General features: G+C 36.7%; 1 protein-coding gene across 1 annotated transcript in view; it reads right to left on the bottom strand.

The window, feature by feature from the left end:
• LOC131048611 (uncharacterized) overlaps positions 1 to 21,667 on the bottom strand; it is a 63,280-nt gene that overhangs the window by 20,305 nt on the left and 21,308 nt on the right. The window contains exon 4 of the mRNA XM_057982635.1: positions 6,025 to 6,128. Within this exon, the coding sequence (XP_057838618.1) occupies positions 6,025 to 6,123 (99 nt within the window). The 5' untranslated portion in view covers positions 6,124 to 6,128. The remainder of the gene's footprint in view (positions 1 to 6,024; positions 6,129 to 21,667) is intronic.

Genomic DNA, 21,667 nt, shown 5'->3' on the forward strand with positions numbered 1-21,667 from the left:
TTTGAGAAGCAATTTTTCTATCTCGTTTTTCGTATCTCTAGATAGCGGTAGGGTGTCACTATTGTGGTAAACTTGGTCATATGAAGAAGTTCTGCAGAAAGCGGTTGGCTAATCAAAAATCTAACCAAGGAGGGTCTCAACAGCCAGCTTCTGTCATAGAGCATTCAAAGAAGGGTTCAGCCTTCTAAGCATTCATGGCCAAAAAACCAGCAGATCGTGACAAGTCTTCTGCATGGTAGTTAGTAGAATGACGATAGAGTAAGGGTATTAAAGTAATATTATGATATTTATCTTATAATGGTCATTTAAGTCGTTTGGTTAGCTTTTAGTAACTTTCTATGTAAATCAGTCAGTTAGTATTTAGAATCTTTCTATTCTATCTCTAGTTCCAATCATTCACCCATTATGGAAAGATATTCTGTAATTGCTTATATAATGAGTATTCCTCTCCTTTGTTTATACAACAATCAATTATTATTTCACACAAACTGAACCAACGAACCCAAACCACAACCTTTGCAAGATCAATAACTTAGCAATAGCATAGTTGAATGGGGAACTTTAACTATAGGTTTGGATATGGTATATATAGTAGGCTATCATGAGATTGAGATCGGAAGTGATTCTCAGTAAATATGCTGGAAAAAAAAAACACCCAAACGAGGACATGTTTAGAAGAAGTGCTTTCTGGGCCAAGGAAATTTGGTGCAGCGAGGATAAGTAATTGTTTTCGGGATTAAAAATAAGCAACTGATCTTTTAGTCAATATAAGGATAGATTTCTCAATATTAACTACAAAAGAAAGTATTGATGGAATAGAATGGTAAGGTTTAACATTGATTATAGAGATGGAAAGAATGGTGAAGTTTTAATATTTCACCCTATGTCCGTATTCAAATGTTTTATTCCAAGTAGGCTTACAATAGAGTCATTCTCATTAGGTATCTTGTTTAGCACATCATTGCTCGTGTAGGAGGTTCTTTCAAGATGTATGCCATAACAAGGAAAGGCATTATTGGCTGTTGTATGAAAATATTTCAATGGTAGTCTTCAGTGAAAAGGTGATTTCGTGTGTGGCTAGTTGTGGAGATGGATGCGATGGGATATCTCTAGCCATGCTTTGTCTTTTTCTTGATACCTGGTCACAATAATAAAACCCCAAGGACCCTTTGAGGAAAGGTCACAATTCTGATTTTAGGTTGAAGAATATATTTTACTATCCAAATGTGCATGCTCTCAACCTGGTTAAGGCAATGTTGGGCTCAGAAAAGGTGGAGGATACAAGTATCATTTAGTGTCAACGACAGTATTAGCAGATTTGCATTACATGTTGAATGAAGTTGTTAGAAATGATAATGATGATGCCCTCTTCTAGTGTGTTCATTTCTATGTAAAGCTTCAGTTGCAGAATTCGACACCCTTAACAAGGGTGTCGAAATTCTAATGGATTTATAAGGATATACAGCAGGTGATAAAGCATATGGTGAATTCTCACCACAATGGGTTATTTGAAGCTACTAGTGGTTTCTCTCTCCCTGCATTTGCAAATAATAAAATTGACAAGGATAGTCCATCAGTCACAACTCATTGATGGCATTTAGTTATCTAGTTTAGAGTCTCCCTCTATTCCTATTAGAATTGAGGTGGCTCCTGTCTTGGGTGATGGAGTGGCTAGCAGGACTTGCAAGCACCGACGTTCAATTCCCAGCAGCGCAAATATTTCTTGATGGGAAATTTTAATATGTAGCAGCTTCTACTGTGATCAAATTATGATTTCTAATGGTTTTATATCTGTAGAACTTCTAATTCTTTAAGTTTCTTATGGCTTTTAGGCTGCTGTTTATTGTCATAATATTAGCCATCTGGCTGGTCTTAGTTCATAGGATAGGTACTTTGTTGGAAATCCTTGGGTGATGCATGTTGGACAGTTCTATACTGGTTTTTATCTTTGGCTTGAACCTGTCACCCTTGCATGGTTTTAAACCAGATTTTGTGTTTATTCTTGATGTGTTTGATATATTTTGCATATTGAGTGAGACAAGGACCCTTAATAGATCATCAATTTTAAAGTTGAAAGAAAAAGAAAAAGTATAGACAAAATTTGGAAAGGGTAGATTTGAGGGTTTCCATAGTGTTGCATTGCTCCTTCCTAGTCTGGATGATAAGAACCCACTATAGGTCATCTCCCCTTGGATCAAAAAAGGTGATCCCTTGTCATCCTTGGAAAGGATATTTGAAGCAGGCCAACTGGAGGAATTTTATGTGGCTGGGATGGATTATGAAATTGGTTGATTGAATTGTAACAACAATAAAAAGAGGTGTTAAAATTTTGGACCTGTTTGCAGCTCAGTTTGGAGACCAACGTACCTCGTGATTAAATGTAATGTCCCCTACTAGGAGGCTGCCTGTTTCCCAATGAATTAACACGCATTACTGTACATTATTATGCTTCAATTCATATTTCTTGAACTATTACACGAGTTAGTATTCATAACATATCCAAAATTCATTATATTAAGTCCTATACTAGCTTCTTTCCTAATCCTAATGAGGGATGGGGGTTTAGTGTCGACACCAACTACAAAGAGGCTCCCTCAAGGCCCAGGACTACATCCCTACCCATCTTGGGCTCACCATCACTTGTGATGGGTTTACTCGCCTTTCCCTACACACACCAACCTATCCTCTCATAGGCATTAGCAAATGAATTAAAGTCTAGGCCATTAATATTGTAGTCTTTCATGTACTATGAATGTATATATTAATATTACTATTAAATTGTACATAAGAACATTATCAAACTTCATATATTAAGCACATCCCCATGCATACCACCAAGAACAAGGATGTTACTGCCTGTAAACAACAGTTCTGATCTGATCTGATCCATGGTGATATAACTGGATGCTTTTGATTCCTTTCCCTTATATCTCTCAATGTGAGGGAGAGGTCACACCTCTTCATCATGTATGCCCTTTGGCAAGAGATATACCCTTTCACTATTAGCACCCTTTGAAACAGTGCACCTCTTCATTATTTCTACCCTTTGAAAGGGACCCTTTCACAATCAGATCTGCACTTCTGATTCCCAAATTATCCCCCCTTCAAACGAGTTCTCTTCTCCCTTTTATATCTCATATTTGGGGGAGTCACAACTTATCATTTCATGCCTTTTGACCAATCATAAACTTTAATCAAATTTTAATTATATTCTTTTATATTTTAATTTAATTTTTATTTTTGTTCTTTTGTATTTTAACTTTATTATTTTTATTTATTATTAGATTATATTTCAAAGTGGTGACATAACATTAAAAACCTACTTTCCTAAACAAAAATCTGTGTGGTTCATCAAAAAGCCCTAGATTTGACAGTGGGTTAAATATTATAAATATTGTTTATGTGCCAGCCGCATGAGGATTGTACTATTTGTTTTCTTGAACAATACAATTACCAATACTTTGCCCCATGGATGTTTCTCTAGCAGACTGCTAGGGTTTTACAATGTATATCCTTGTGTTGTTGATGTGCTTGATTGTTCTGTTATACTGTTTTAGCTCTATTTGATTAGCATCTAATTTGTGCTGCATTATTGAATGACTCTGAAGGCTCACAATTAATGAACATTGGGCATGGCCACTTCCAATTCCACAGACTACCTCACAGACAGGTTGGAATTTTGCAACAGCCTGAAAGTGAAAATTGACCTCTCTATCACCATAAATAGTGCATTCCAACATCTCAATTCTCCTGCTTTTGGTGGTAAACATAACTGACGAAAGCTATTCATCTTTCCATTGAACAAACAGCATAATCATGGCCCCTGATATTGTTATTCAGAAATTTCAGTTGCCAAGGGTGTGTAGCACAAGTTACAGTGGCACTTTCTTTAGCAGATCTGTCACTTTATGATTTCTCAAATTGGCTATCACTGACAAGAAAATGGGTGTGCTGATTTTGGGGACTGGGATGGGGCAGGTGTTCTGAAGTCCAGAAGACAGGAAAACAAACTCCATTGCAATTTCAAAGCGGTTGTTTACTTGAATAGGAAGATTGTCGGTAACTCTAATTATTGGAACTCCCAATTTCCTTAAAGAACCGACTTTGACATGAAGATTTCTAGGATGTAAAGGGGGTTTGTTGGCATAGTAGGAAAAACTGGTTACTACAGTTGAGTTAACAGATCTGAGGTCATGGACTTCTTTCCTAGGGCTAACGTAGATCCCATTATAGTATTGACCTGTGGAAAAAGGAGAGAAGTGGAGTGGACAGCGTAACCATATAGAGAGACCAAGCCCACCCCCATGTCTACCATGAGATGCCCCACAATTTACCTCAAAATTTTAGGCCCACACACTTGATACGAGACAGTTAAGCCCCTTAAAACATGTACAATGGTTGCAGGTTCAGAACTCATTTTACAAGCTTTGTTGAGTATGGTACAGCTCAATTCACAGTTGAGGAGCTATAATAGCTCACCCACTTCTAACAAGCCCTTGAATTAAGTGGGGAGTATCAATCACCGTTGATTCTTCTTTCTATCAAAAAAATGAAAAATAAAGATATCCTTTTAGCACAGATAGAAACAAAAAAACCCTTAATATTTTTATTAATATTGAAGCCTAAAAAGAAGACGAACCATATCATCATATTAGTATCATAGTAATGAAAAAGCTAAAAGTATTCAAAATGAGACAGCAAACATAAATGGTTCCAGGAATTAAACAAGAACCAGATAACACAAACAGAAATCTAGATAACTATTCCATACCCTTGTTTGATTCTTGGAACCATTTTCTTCTTCATCTTATTTATGAAAACTATTTGCTCTTCAATACTATGATGAGCTAGCATTACGATAATATGTCTCTTCTTTTTAGGATTTAAATTGTATACTGCTGTTTTCTTGAGCCCCATTGACCTAGATTTGGTTGTTCATGGACATTAATATGATTTCTATTTATATTTTCTTCTCTCATTTTATTGCTACAGGCACACCTCCTATATTCTAATCTTCTTTATTATTTAAAAATTAATTATTTTTCTCACTTGCCACTCTCCGTCTTCTACTCCTCCATCTATTTAGTAGGTAAAGTCTACAACCTATCTTATATTTTCCTTATTTTGATGATGTATCATGGAGTGTGATCTTAAATATTGATGCTAAAAATTTGCATCCATAAGCACTTTTAATCAATGACATGGACTGTAAAAGTATTATGTTTCTTATGGCTGAGAATTGTGGAACCCCACAGCTTACTCAAACAAGCAAAGGCATTCCCAATATGACCCTGAGCTTTGATACGATATTTTTGACTGTGAACAATACGCATGGATTGACATGGAGGTGAGGAGTATAGAAAGACACTTGTTGGTAGGTGCTAACATTATTGTGAACAAAAAGCTAATTCTCTAATTGGATTTGCTGTGGGAAGGATCTAGCATCATTATACAGAATCAGCTGGCGTTGTTTGATGTTTTAAGGCACAACCTTGCATAACAAAGCAGCAACAGCATTGAGTTCTTTTCACCTATATTGGATTATATAACGTATGAATTTTTCCCATCAGCTCTTGGATACGGTTAAACATCATGATCCATCTTCTAGCTGTTATTGGTGCTGGTCAACCATCATGAATCGGCTAACTGTAGATCATGCTTAAGCTTGTCAAAAATATTAAATTTGCTCTTGTTAGTCAAATAAATCAAGAAGTTGTCAGAAAAAACATGCTATGAACATTAAAGGTTGCTTCTCATGAAATTGATACAAATCACATGTGTAATTTGAAAACAAGTGACACCAATGAAATTGATACAAATCACATGTGTAATTTGATACGAATCACATGTGTAATTTGATACAAATCAGAACATAAAGGAAATGCTGTGATTGGGCTTCTCTTAAATGTGGCACCAACAAGAAAAGTAAAATCTTTCAATTAACAAATATCCTTGAATGATTAAAAACTAATCTGCTTTATAATTATTTATAAATTATATGAACTTGCAGGATAATGTACATACCATGAAGTTTCGCCATTCACTTGCAGTTGCCCCAGAAGATGGTTTTCTAGTAACCACTGAGCTATCATAAAAAACTTGAGGATCTGACTTCAGCTCCATTCCTTCTGGCATTAAAACCAAAGATTAATCATAATCAATAAAGGATTAATTAGACTTAAACTCCTAAGACCGCTTAACAACAACATTCCATTTAACATCTCTCAAAACATCAGAATAAAAAAGCAAAATAAATGTACATTATCATGAATTACTTCACTTTCTAATGATATATTAATATGTATAAGCAACTCTTACAGATAGAACAATCTTTAACAAAACTATTATATTTATCCAGTTGTCTCACGAAAGTCAACCCTGCTGATTCTGTTGGTGGATCTAAAGCAACTGGGAAAGTAATTGCTATTGAATATGAAGTCGCTCCTAATCATGGTTTGGCTGGGTATGATAGTTCATCTGATAGTGAAGAAGGATGACAACTCTACCTCGTATCCTGCCATCCCAATAGGTGCATATACTCATTGGTGGCTTAAGGAATTTGTTGAATTTAGCGTCAACGCGCTTAAGAATTGAATTAATAACTTTATCAATTACCTGGATAAAAAGGAGTCCAATAACCAGTGCAAGAAATGAAAACTTGATTGGATTGTTAACTGTTGATATATGGCTGATCTGAACTGTCCTGTATTTTGACTTCTAGATATTTCTCGTTGATATTAAAACAGTTTGTTTTTGGGCAGGATTTAGTCATATATGTACTTGATTAAGTGCTCTTTAGGAACTATTTTTTGTCCTATTTGCACTCAGTCACTTGCATGAGCTACATTTGTAAATGTTATCCACTGTTAAAGAAAACCATTGTCTTTCTCAACAGAAATTAACTACAAGAAAGTAAATTGCATCCACAAACAAGTAGAAATTCAACAAGTCAATGGCCTCACCTAAGATCAATTGCCAATATATTGCTAGATAACCTTTAACTGATAAATTGCATAAACAAGACTTATGTTGCAGGGTTTACCCACTTTGGCCCCCGGACTTGGGTGTCCATTCCAGGCATGGCCTGCATAAGCTGCAGGCATACCTGGGTCATTACTGTATAGAAAACACAGACAGATAAAAATGAAAATACAAATCCAAAATAAAAAATTAAACATTCATGTACTGGAAAACCCTATTTTTTCAAATCACAGTAAACCTGTGTAAATTTTCTTTTATTAAATGTTTCTGAATTTCTAAATCATAGGAAAAGAGATTTGTCTTTAGAGCAGACTGGTCTGGATGCCAAACTGTGAAAGGGATGAGTGAAGTAGTTCCTTTCTGTGGAAATGAAATGAAGGTTTTATAAAACATACACACAACTTGCTTCTACTGTTTGAGATTTTGTATCCTAATATTTATTGTCAAGTAAGAAAAAAACGTAGATTTCTTTTCCAGCCCCTAAGAAGAAGGAATTTCAATCCTTTGATGATTTCATCTATTGTAATGGTATTATTATTGCGCATGAAGCAATTCATTCAATTAGAAAGGCTAAAACAGATTAGATTCTTTGTCAAACTGGATATTAGAAAGGCATATGATCTAGTCGATAGACCTTTCTTGCTAAAAGTATTAGATAAATTTGGTTTTGTTCTCCATGGATCTCTTGGGTTAAGAGTTGTATTGAGAGTCCACACTTCTCAGTTTTAGTAAATGGAAGTCCTCAAGGCTTCTTTGCCTCAAAGAGAGGCCTTCGGCAAGGGGATCCTATGTCTCCCTTTCTTTTTAAATTATGGCTTAAGTGTTAGGCAGATACATCAGCAAGGTCGGATTGGAAGGCAAATGGAAGGGGGTAAGATTGCTCAAGGTGTGGAGGCCATTACACATCAGCAATTTGCCAATGACATGTTGATGAGAGAATCTTCTTTGAAGAAAGCTTGAATTATGAAATCCTTTCTTGATAAGTATTGTTTGGCTTTAAAACAAACCAAAAAAGGCATAAGTCTGGGATATTTTTCTTTAACACAAATTAGACAAACAGAAAGAAATTGCTTGAATTCTTGGTATGAAGATTGGCCAATTGCCTGGTAAGTTCTTGGGTACCCCTCTCTTTGTTGGAGCTTGTAGATCCAACCTGTGGAAACATTTAATGGATAGCTGCTTGGGGAGAATGGAGGGATGGAAAGGGAGGTGGCTGTTCTCTGCAGGACAAATTTTAATGCTTAAATTTGTTATTCCAGCCCTTTCGATTTACTCAATGATGTGTTTTAAACTGTCATCCACAATATTATCCACCATAGAACAGAAAATGAAGAAGTTCTTCTGGAATGGATGTAAGGATCAGGATAAGATCTCATTGGTTGCCTGGGATAGAGTATGTCAACCTAAAACTGCTGGTGGTACAGGACTACGAAAGTGGAATATCATGAATGAAGCAATGGGTGCAAAATAATTTGGAGCATGTTTACTAAACCAGATCAAAAGTGGGTACGGATTCTACAAAGGAAATACTTAGATACCCCAGAAAAGTAAAGGATTCGTACAATAAGAAACCCCCCAAAAGGTTCGGCAATATGGAACTTTATGCTCTCTTGCAGGAGTGTTATCACAGATCATCTTACTTGGCAATTAGGTTCGGAAGAGCTTGCTAATTTTCTGGAGGATTCTTGGGAGGGGCTTCCAGCTTTGAAAGATGATGCTAAATTTGCAGACATTCAGAGAATTTTGAAGGAAAAGTGGGGAATCCAGGTTAAAGATTATTTGGTAAAAAGGGTTGTTGATGGGTTTGAAGAGGGGGCTTGGAAGCCTTTGGACGAAATCAACTTGAATGCAGATAAGCAAGCTTTGATGATGAATGTAAAGCAGAAAAATCGAACCCTAGTTGTTCTCCCCTCCCCAACTCCAAGGAGAGAGAAGGGAGAGTCACTAGGGTTGATGGTTTTCACTTAGGAGAGACTTTACATTCAAAAGAGGGGTTGAAACCCACAAGATCCAATCCCACACAATGCAAGATTGGATTCTATATGAGTTTCAAGGGTTAAGACATCCAGGATACCCTCTTTTGTAAAAAATGTAGATAGAAAGATTGAACTAGGAATGCATGTAAAGTAGGAAAGATTCGCTTATAAACAGAGATAGGGATATGGGATGAAGCTGCGGACCTGGAATTAGCAGTAAAATGTCGAGACGGTGTTGTTCTGCAAATTTGAGCGAAAGTTGACGGGACGATGGCGCCCGGTGTGCACACGGTCCTCCGAAAAATCCGCGAAACGAAGGTGGATCTGTTCGTCTCTGCACAAGGATTCTAGATCTTCAATTACAGCCGCGTACCTGCAACCTACACACAGAAAAGAGAGGACGATTGGGGGGTTAGGGATGAGGGGTTTGCCTTTAGGTCAAACCCCGATTTTGGAATTAACCAAGAAATGAGAATGCTGTAAATGTAAATGTTTGTAATGTAAACAAGTACTGATACCTTGTTGTAAGAAGTTTGTATTCTTACATGCAAAGGTGTAATGTATGTAGCATGTTGTATGTTGTATGTGATCTCCTCTTCAATGGTTGAATCCTTGTCTTGAATGCAACACCTAGCCTTGAATGGAGACTTAGAATACTCAATTGCTTGAAGGAATGCTTGAATGCTTGAATGTTTGAATGTTTGAATATCGCTTTCGCCTCTTGCTCTTGCTCTTTCCTTCCTCCCTTTCCAGGAGAGGAAAAGTAGTTTATATACTTGTCAATTAGGGCTGATAAACTGATTTTCCCGACCTTAGGCCGACCAGGAAACATTATTTCCCGAATTGCAAACTTAAAGACCCGATGCCCACAAGAGACCGGGCCCAAAATAGGGCCAGGGACCAGGGCGCTGGGCGCCATGGTCCTGGGGGACCAGGGCGCTAGGCGCCCTAGTCCTGAAGGACTAGGGCGGCGCCCTGGTCCCACCTCCCGGGACAGCAGGGTGCAAGGAGGGATCAGGCAGGGTGTAGAAAAATGCAGTTTTTGATGTTGTAAACAGGTTTCGGGGTCTCCATTCAAGTTCAATGTTGCACCGCCATCATGAAGACCCAAATGCAGTCGAAATTGCAAGTGTCGCAATTTTAGGACGCTACAATGAATAATTTGAAAGAGTGAAAAATCCTTATGACAAGTGACAAAGATGAATTGCTATGGTGTGGTTCAAAAAAGGGAGTGTATAGTGTTAAAATAGGATACAAGCTATTGGAAAATGCTTGGGGTGAAGAAGGTTTGCCAAAACAACTTTACTGGAATAAAAATTGCCTCCCCAAAGCGGGTTCCTTTGCTTGGTTGGCTTTGAGAAGACGCATTTTGACAGGTGAAAGTTAAAATATTGGCTTCCAAGGCCCTAACCAATGCATTCTGTGTAAGAAAAGTGAAGAAACAATAGATCATTTGCTGCTACATTACAACTTTACAAATAGATGTTGGATACATTTGCTAAATAGATAGAATTAATTGATCCCCTGTCCAGCTTCTTTGAAGGCTATGTTTCAAGGTTGGAGAATAAACATCAAGAAGTCTTCTTTCTCCAGTATTGCAGGAAGTTCGACGTCAAAGAACTAAGTTTAGAATCCTTGCTAGCAAAGTTAGATATGGCAGTTTTGAAAGTGGTCAACTTGGTAGCAGAAAGACAAAATCTAGTAAAATTTCCATTCTGAAAGCATGATAGTAATTTACAGAGGGTTTGGCCAGGGCTTAAGCTTCCTCCAGCCCTTGGTACCTATAGCGTGATTCCAGGATCCACAGGAATCAGAAATGTGGAAAAGGTAGAGCCTGATAATGGTTGGGTGAAAGCCAACTTTGATGGTGCAACTAAAGGGAACCCCAGTCCTTTTGGTGCTGAATGTGTGTTTAGAGATGATCAGGGCAACATTTTAGCTATCGGTGCTCAAAAACTTCTGGATGGCACAAATAATGAGGCTGAAGCCCAAGCCACCTTGCTTGCAGTAGACTTGGCGAGCAAATTGTCAATCTCAAAGCTGCATTTGGAGGGGTATTCGCAGATTATCATCAATGCTATCACAAATGGAAGTTCCCAAGTATGGAGAATGAACAAAAACAAAAATTGAATGCATTCGTGGATTTTAAAATTTCTCACACCTATCAGAGTGGCAATGGAGTGGTGGATACACTAGCAAATTGGGCTGTTTCCTTAGCCGAAGCGGAGGGTCTGAGGATTTGTGAGGATTTTCAAAAACTCCATATTGAGGATGAATAAGACTGGGTGAAATAAACGTTTTTGTTTAAGATCAGTGTGAATGTCTGAAGGATGAGATGAGATTTATATTGCTTTGCTTCATAAGTAGCTGTGACTGAAGAAAGGGTGATGTGTACCTCTCGTTTGGTTCCCACTGTTTTTGCTTTTGGTCTGATTCGCAGCAGAATTGCAGACGCTCCAATGGAGACAAATGCTGTTCAGAATGGGGATGCTGTTTTGGCGTCAGGATTTATTGAGATTGTCTTCGGATAGTATTTTAATTTGGGCAGAGCAACTGCCTTATTTTGGTTCTGTGATTGGAGAACAAATGTTTTTTTTTAAATAAAAATAAAAAATATATTAATGGTTGAATTAAAACAAACTTGAGACTGAATGTCAATTTTTTTACTATGTTATATTAAACTAATAAAAGTACCTAATTAGGCTCTACTGGATGGTTTCATAGGAACATAAATATGTAGTGTTTGGTGGACAGAAATATTTATGTGTCTATTGGTCATCCCATAAAGTCTATAGGGGTTTTTATTAGTTTAATCTTTCTACTATTTGCAACTAGTTTTGATCAATATAATAATGTTGGAGTTTCATTATCAAATAGAATAGCAGAAGACGAACACTTCACAAAGGAAAAAAAGCTGAGTTTATTTTTGCATAGATTATATTTAGCTTCAAGTATGTTAAAAAAATTCTAGTCATCTATTCTATTCTAAATATTTTTAATGTCCCCTTAATTTAACACTTAGGAAATAGGAACAATTAACTTGCAAAATCAACGGCAAGAGACTTCTTTCCTCAAAGACTTAACTTAGCACTAAGAATGACAATCTATGATACCACAATACAATAGGTTCCCTCAAGGTTTACAGATCCAAGCCCTTACCTATCTTGGGTCTATACCCTCAAGGTTTATGGGTCACTGATCCCCACCCTATCTTGGAACTTAACTTATTGCTTGGATTTAGACTGCCCCTCTATCAATTTCCTAACCTCTTAAACACTGACAGTGGTAACAAGAATTATACATATAAACATTATCCCCTTACTGTTTATTATCTTACGAGCTCTTTCTGATTTACAATCTAATATTGTTATTTGTCTGATTAAGACATTATGTATATATATATATATATATATATATATATATATGTATGTATATGTATAAGTATATAATCTTATGGATATTAAATCATTACTATATATATAATCCTTATTGTGATTTGAATATATATAAATAAATGAATTAAATAACATTACCAATTATTTGTATATTTGCTAATTACCTATTATACCAATTATTAATACTGCCACTGCTTAACACATTAGTTGTTAATGTATTTAGTAACTGGTAAAGGCAGACAGATCTGACGCATGTCAGATCTGGTCTGCCACTGTTATGAAACTATGCATTATTATAATACATATTGTAGTCTATGTTAATATTTTTATTAAATTCTGCATACAAACATTAACGGGCTTCATAAATTAAGCATGCATATTAAGCACATCACCGCACATACCACCAAGAACAAGGATGTTTACTGCCTGATTGGGCCTTTGCGGCCAAATGCTCAAATGATCCAAATTGGATATATTTACAATCCCAGGTTGCCAATATCTGTATTCCATCTGATGGTTGCCAATAATATATATATTCCATTCCCCTTCGATGAAATGAATTCTCACTTTATTTTATACTTGCATTCTGCTTTTTCGTTGAGAGTTGTAACCCTTCATTAATGGGTCATGTTTTTCCCATTATGAACTAATTACGTTTCTTAACATACATTTTTCTTACTTCACATGATCAGTGTCTTGATCATTATAATTACTGATAATTAGTTAACACCTACCTCTTAATTAAGATATCCATTAGTTTGTAGTTGACTATCCAATTGATATTGAATAAAAGTGCTCAGGTTAAATGCTTGATTATTATCGAATTGATGTATACAAGTTGCTGTTGCATCCCATCGAATACACAGATGTGCTGCCTGTAACTTATAATTAATAAATAGTATTCTACCGCTACCTTACAAAACTATGTAATATCATTGATTATACAATAATATTAGTTTATTCTATTTGAATATTTCAAGAAAATACTAATTAATAATAATATTTAATAAATAAATAAGTATTTAATAGCTTCAAATACTTATGCATTAATAAATAATATATTAAATAATAATAATAATTGCTTTGTTTAGGTTATATATAACGATTATGGAGGGGACATGACAATATTTCATTCAATATATTTCCATTTCAAATACATCGTTGATTATGTTGGTGTTCAAAGTTGCAGGTTCACAAATCCCTAAAGCTATATCATTTTCTAAGCATTAGGGGTGTTAAAATCAAAGCAATGGACCTTTAATATATGATTAGATAGAAGAATAATAGACCAACTATTAAGAGTGGGAAATCTATCCTTCACTTTGAGCTCGGATAGACCTAAGGAGGGCTTCTCCAAAAATATACTTAATAAAATTAATTACGACTCAAGATGAACAAGTTGAAAGTACTACAATGTAGCCAATATAAGCTTGGTCCCAAAGACCATAGCTAGATCAAAGACAGACACATAAGACCTCTTATTAAGTTGATAAGTGTATCATTACACAACTACAAGATGTGGGTATGCAAAAACATGATTTGCTAGGATGATAAGAATTATAGATCATTGAAAAATACTTCCTTGGTTTTATTGTTGAATGGTGTATACAAACTAATACCCTACTCCTAAGCTATTGGTGAAGATATTTTTATTTTGAATATATGGTCCAGACTCCAAATCATTACTTTCAAGACTAGGACCTAATCCATTAAGTTACTGATTCAAAAAAACTGAAAAAAATAACATTTGAAACCATAAGGAATATGAGTTGTACATATATCGACACCACAAATATGATATCAAATAACTAAACATACTGGCCTGTTAATGGGCCTTCGTGGGTTCATCCACCTAGCATAAATACAAAAGCAGTGGAGTGGACCAAAACAAAGCAAGGGTGGATTTAAATAAACATCGACAAAGCTTCCAAAGGAAACCCTGGACCATTAGGAGCTGGGTGTGTATCGCAGGATTGGATGGGAAGTATTTTGGCTTTTGGTGCAAAGAAGCTTGTGGACAGAACCAACAATGAAGCCGAGGCACAAGCAGCTTTGCTCACTGTAAACTTGGCAAGCAAATTGCTGATCGTGAAAGTGCACCTGAAGGAAGATTTACAAATAATAGTAAACACAATAACAAAAGGCAAGGCTCAAGTATGGAAATTAAATAAATTGATTAAAAATATTAGAGCCAAATTAATTCAATTTAATGAATTTAAAGTCACCCACACATTGAGGGGTGGCATGATGTGGCAAACACTTTATCCAAGTGGATGTCCACATTAAATACAGGCAGCGAAGGAGAGATTTGGGAAGATTTTAGGGAGGTGGATTTCAAATTTAAAGCACAGGCTGCAGGGGAAGTACCGAGAGAATGAATGCATTGAAGATGATGGCCTTTTCAAAAAGCTCAATACATGCGGATGGCTTTTTATGGAGGTGGAGCAAATAGAATTGCCATCATTTTGGGTGGCGATGGTTGAGAAGGTGCAGTGTAGATCAAAAGAAGATGGAGGCAAATTTTACCTTGTGCACCAAAAAGCAATGTTCCACAGCCGTTGGGGACGGGGGGACAGGGGGACGGGCTTTGGGGACAAGGGGACAAAGGGCCTAAGTTTGGGGGACAGGTTTCGGGGACGGGGGGCGTGGGCCTTTTTGGGGGGGGGGGGGGAGAAACGCGTCCCCGTGGAACACTGCCAAAAAGCAACAACTTGTGTTTCTAGGTAAAATCTCTGAGAAAAGACCCAGGAAGGTTTTCAAAATAGATGATCCCATGTTTTTTCAAGTTGTTAGGATGATGCTTAGGGAGAAATACATGGAATCAAAGTACAAGTATAAAACCAACATTGACGTTGCTTCATTGTTCTTGGCTTAGTGTCTGGGGCTAGGCAACAATGAGGATACATACTAGATTATGAATGAATGTGTGAGGAGAGAATGGTCCTACGCGTTGAGTGTATTCATTGCAATGGTGATACCAGGGTAGGGAATGTGTGAGGAGAGAATGGTCCTATGCGTTGAGTGTATTCATTGCAATGGTGATACCAGGGTAGGGTTTCAAAGCATGGAGTGGTGATTGGCTCCATGTGGCCGAGTTCACACCCCCACCACACCCATTCTTGTTATGGAGCGCCTCATGCAACAAGGAGGGCAGGTGAGCTGAAGCCTAGTTGGGTTGGCAATTCATCAAGGAGTACCTCAAAGATAGAGAAAAGAACAGAGAGATAGTGACCCGATGAAGGAGAAACGTACAAAGAAGCGGCTGAAATAGCAAAGAAGATTATTGGGAGAGACGGCTAGAGGCAGAAATGGAGAAAGAATGAAGAACCATATGGTGTTTTTTTCATTAAAATGTATATTTTGTTATGATGTTTCCTGAACTTTATCAAATTACCTGTAAATTTTTGTCATCTATGGATAGCGGGGGAGCATGATAGGCAGAAAGAATTCTGTTTTTTGTATATACTGGTTACAAGGGGTAGTACTTTAATCATATCTGTGGTAGCAGACCACATTTTCGAAAACTCTGTACTGTAATTTTTTTTAAATTAATACTAAATATAACATTTACCAATCAAAAAAAAAAACTAAACATACTTATTCCATCCCCAAATTGAAGAAATCCATATTCAATAAGGAAAATACCATTACAAAGCGTGCAATAAATTACTGTAGACACTAAAAATTATTCTTCTAAACGTCTATTATTATTCATTGAATATTTAATAACTCATTCATTAATTATTTATCTTTAATCACTTAATCGTTTATCATATTAATCAATCATAATTTATCATTGATTTATCATTAATCAATTATAAGCATTTATTGCATTGTTTACCATTATCAATTACTTCTTATTATCTATTTATTTATTATTGAGAGGTATTCTACAATTATATATGGGTGTGAAAGAGCCATGTACATAAGAACCCAAAAATAGTAAAAAATAAAAAATAATAATTATATTTTTTTTAAAGCTTTCTTCAAAAAAACATGAAAGAATCACGTCTTTCAAATGTAATGTTAGGCAACAAGTTTGGAATCATCAACAAATCTATTCCCTTTCCTTCTCTAATTTTTTCATTCTCTCCAAGAAGCAGTTCATTGCTAACAGCTAGAGGAAACTAGAAAATTACTGCTCATTTGGCCCAGTTTTCTCACAACATTGTCAACATCTAATTACTTACTATTATGGAGTAAGAATTCTTTGCAAATGGTTCACATTGAAATGGTGATCTCTAAGTTGAAGAATGTGCAAGCCGTGGCTTTTGTATTGGGGTTTATGTGTGTGTTTAATGCTGGATTCACAGTGTGGATTTGTAGCGAGTGCCTCAAGGACTCGGTGGTTCATGTGGGCACTATTGTTGTTTCTGCTAGGTTGCATATTGCTTGAATGTTTGGCAGTAACAATGTGTAGGTAGTCACTCGATGCACAATTCTCAGACAACAAACAGACAATTTTGTTGTTCACAAATATTGTAAGACTACCATCAGCGTTAATATACATAGTAAGATTTGATCCTTGCAAACAAATATCCTCAACAACGAGCAGTAGAATTTGGAATTTATTTTGCTTCTTATGTACAAAAGTGTTATTTAGTTCTTTCATCCAAAAAACTGAGTCAAGCAGAACGTTTGTTTTTCTCAAGGAAACTCAGGGACGTGTCCCCGGCCTTTTTAGGCGCATCCCCATTTCCAAGACATTTCATGCACGAGGAAGGGATGCCTAGCCATCCCCAAAAATACAAAACTGACAGGAATTGTTCCTGAAACGAGGGGACGCAGCAAGAGATTGGAGGGGATGGCTGATCGTCCCCAAGACAGTTAAAGGACATCACAGTCCCCAGCCCACCCAAGGACGGCCAGCCGTCTCCTTCAAAATGTCACATTTTTTAAATCAAAAAACACTCAAAAAGAATGTTAAAATGCATTTTAATATTCTTTCTTAGTGGGCCCTGTTGACGTGCATTTTGTAACCACCTCCAACACAGAATAAAGATTTCCAATGGTCACTATACCCTCTCTTGATCAAAGTTCAATTGTATGCTAAGACTGCAATGAGTTCAAACAATTGACTCCAAGGTTCCGATTTTGCAATGGATGTGACTCAATTGGCTTGATGTGATATGCCAGTAATCCAAGGGGGCTTACGTGCACTTAAAGAAGATTTAAATAGGTTTATAACTTCCAAGGAAATTTATTGCAAATGATTTGGCTATGAATGGTTCAATTTTTGGGAACTTTTCGATTTGAAAATGCTGAAAGCAAAGGAAGGGTTTAGGAAAACTACTCTAAAACTAAGAACATAGGAGATAATGATTGCTTAAGTGAAATCAACCACACTTTGTTTCACCAACTTCGTACAACTACGCAAAGGGGGTGCAATCGTCAAAGGTTGTGCAAGAGATTTTCATAAACACCAATGAACACCATCAAAGAACAATTTTCATCCAATGATTGAAGTTAAATTTCCACATAAAATGGCTCAGACTTGTTGTTTGTAACTAGGGATATAGGGGTTCGGATTGCCTTAAGGCAACATCAGAACCACCTTTTAGGACCGGGTCCTACCCTAAATAAAGTGACCCCATCCTTATGCATCACGCCACACTAAATTCTCCCAAAATAACATTGGCGCCAAAATCAATAAGGAGGCCGACTTACAAGGAAGCCGACCTACAAAAGAATAAATATGCATATAAATAAATGACAATTTGTAAGTCATTTCAATCAAGCAAAAATCATATCAAAGGTGATTTAGCTCTGCTGTGCGAACTTAAGGAAGAGGGCAAATTTATTCTGCTTGGTGTGAAATTGTCCAAAGGGACATAATAGATTTGATGCAAGTCATTGAAGCATACAAGGACAGATCTGATATGTGAAGATCAGATTTGAGCTAAGTATTGTACTTATATTTTAGAGGAGAATACATAATCTGACCTGTGGGTCTTTCATGCTGGGTTTTTCCTCCTTGGAGGTTTTCCCAAGGTATGCTTGTTTGTCTTCTGCTCTATTTCTGATTTATGTTGACTTACTAAATACTGCAAATCTGATTACAATCTAGGGCACAATCTAATATATATTGGTTTCCTAAAACACTACAAATCTGATTACAACCTAGAGCACAATTTAATCTATGTTGGTTCACTAAATCTGAATACAACCTAGGGCATAATCAATTAAATAGATCTGGTTAATATACCTAGTGTTTAAAATAACATGGTATCAGAGCTCTAGGTGTCACTAACTTCTGATTTAGCAGATCGATTGTTGCATATAGCTGTTGTGTGTGTTCAGATTAAAGATGTCAGGTTTGAAGGCTGAAGATAGGCTTGAGGGAGCCATTGATTTTGCTGCTTGGAAAGTTCGTATTCTGTTGATCCTTGAAGAAAATGACCTACTGAAATTTGTAGAAGAAGAAAGGCTGTCTCCTCCAGAAGATGCTGAAGAACTGAAACTGTTCAAGAAAGATTCCCTCAAGGCTCGAAGGATCATAATTGAGTCAGTCAAGAACCATCTTGTCACTGTCATATCAAAGTTTACATCTGCCAGAGAAATGATCAAACACTTGAAAGGGATCTATGAAGTCAACAATCTCAGCAGGGCTCTTGCCCTAAGACAGCAACTTCTTCACATAAAAATGAAAGAAGAAGACTCAATCATAGCCTACTTCATGAAGATCAATGAACTAAAGGACAAGCTAAGCACTCTTGATTGCCAAATCTCAAATAAAGACCTTGTTATGATTGAATTAAATGGTCTACCAGATGAATGGGAACCATTCATTCATAGCATTGGTGGAAGAGCCGATCATCCCAACTTTGAGCGTCTTCAATCTGATTGCATCGAAGAGGAATCTCGAATTGAGGTAAGAGGAAAATTCAAGAACTCTCTCAAAGATAATCATGTTCTCTTATCTAAATCTAGGAAAGGTGGTCATTGGAAGAAAGAAAAGAGAAACAAAGATTTTAGATCCTCCTCCTATGATCCAAGGAAAAAGTCAAGAGATTCCTCTCACATTCGTTGCTTCAGATGTGATAAGTATGGTCACTATGCCAGAGATTGTCAAAATGACCCAAAGGAAAGGGAAGCTAACTTAAATGAAGTTGTCGAACAAAGTGAAGACTACCTTCTTATCTCTGCTCTTTCCAGCAATGTTCCTACGGACAGCAATATGTGGATACTTGACAGTGGTGCCTCCAGACACATCTCAGGATTTCGTGAGCATCTCTCAGATCTGATTGAAAAAGACACCAATCTTCATGTAGTAATCGGTGATGATGCTCGATACTCGGTAAAAGGCTCTGGCACTACCTCTTTAAAACTAGATTCTAGTATTTCCCTACAACTCTGTGATATTCTATTTGTACCTGGTATTAAAAGAAATCTTATTTCCATTTCTGCCTTAGAAGATAAGGGTTTGCAAATAGCATTTTCTAAAGGGAAAGTACTCGCTTGGTCTAAGAAATCTAACTTCAAATCTGCTCGCATTATTGGAAATAGATGTGATAGTTTATATAAGCTTGCAGCTAATCCAATTCAAGCTCTCATTCATGAGACCCCTGAATCATGCGAGCTATGGCATAGAAGATTGGGTCATCTTCACTTTCAAGCTCTTCCCACTCTCAGTAAAATGGTCAAAGGTATGCCTAATCTCAGTTTATCTCATGATGATGCTTGTAAAGGTTGTGCAATGGGTAAGAATGTAAAGAATCCCTTTCATAAAAGCGATAGTAGGGCTAAAGAAAGGTTAGAGCTTATTCATTCAGATTTATGTGGTCCTATGTCAGTAGCATCTCCTAGCGGTTTCCTATACTATGTTATCTTCATAGATGATTTTTCTAGGAAAACATGGATCTATTTTCTTAAAACTAAAGAGTCTGAATAAGTTCTAAACAGATTTAAAGAATTCAAAGCCTTACTTGAAAATACTACAGGAAATCGAATTAAATGTTTGAGGTCTGACAATGGAGGTGAATACACCTCAGGTAGTTTCTATGACTTTTGTATTAAAGCAGGAATTAAAAGGGAGTTTTGTGTTCCCTACAACCCTCAGCAAAATGGAATTGCTGAAAGAAAGAACAGGACCATTGTTGAAGCTGCAAGAGCCATGATACATGATCAGGACTTGCAACCTTTCTTATGGGCAGAAGCATCCAAGACTGCAGTTTATATTCAGAATAGATGTCCTCATCAAGTTCTAAAGAATGTGACACCTGAAGAAGCTTTTTCAGGAATCAAACCAGACATCAGTCACCTAAGGATATTTGGAAGCCCTGTGTATGTTCATGTACCTAAAGAAAAACGAACCAAGCTAGATCCATCTGGAAAGAAAGGCATCCTAGTAGGATACAACGAATCTTCCAAAGCCTTCAGGATCTACATTTCAGGTCAAAGGTATGTTGAGGTAAGTAGAGATGTAACTTTTGAAGAAGATATTGCTTTCAAAAGATCTAAAGGTTCATTAATCAACAATGATGATATGGTGATGGAAAAACAAGATTCAATTGTTGATGCTAACCCTGAGTTACAGGAAGAGTCTACTGATCTTACAAATTAGGAAGTTCAGAATGACTCATCAAAACCCATGCAGTCTACCGATATACCTCAGGATATTGTGGTCTACAAGAAGAGACCACTTTGGGTTAGAAATACAATTCAAGATGTTGAAGGGTTTGCTGCTCCCAGAGGAACCTTCAGAAATAGCTAGAGTGTCCAAAATCACGCCAACTACATTTTTGTGATGTGCAATATAATTGAGTCTGAACCCCACAATATCGGAGAAGCTATGTCACATCATGCTTGGAAATTAGCCATGGATGAAGAGTATGGGTCTATCATCAAGAATGATGTCTGGGACATCGTACCCAGACCCAAAGGTAAGTCTGTCGTTTCCTCTAAATGGTTTTTTAAAATTAAACATAATGTTGATGGTAGTATTGAAAAATATAAAGCTAGGTTTGGAGCTCGTGGTTTTTCTCAAAAGGAAGGAATAGATTGTGAAGAAACCTTTGCTCCTGTTGCTAGATATACCTCTATTAGGTCTATAATAGCTATTGTTGCAGCCAAAGGTTGGGAGCTGCATCAAATGGACGTTAAGACAGCCTTCCTTAATGGTGTCATTGAGGAGGAAGTCTATATTGAGCAACCAGAAGGTTATGTAATCCATAAAAGAGATTCTCATGTTTGCAGGTTGAAGAAAGCCTTATATGGGCTCAAACAGGCTCCTCGCACTTGGTATGAAAGAATTGGTAAGTACTTACTAAGTTTAGGGTTTTCCAAGAATGATGTTGATGCTAACATTTACTTGAA

Source organism: Cryptomeria japonica, chromosome 9 (assembly GCF_030272615.1).
Source record: "Cryptomeria japonica chromosome 9, Sugi_1.0, whole genome shotgun sequence".
NCBI classification, from domain to species: Eukaryota; Viridiplantae; Streptophyta; class Pinopsida; order Cupressales; family Cupressaceae; genus Cryptomeria; species Cryptomeria japonica.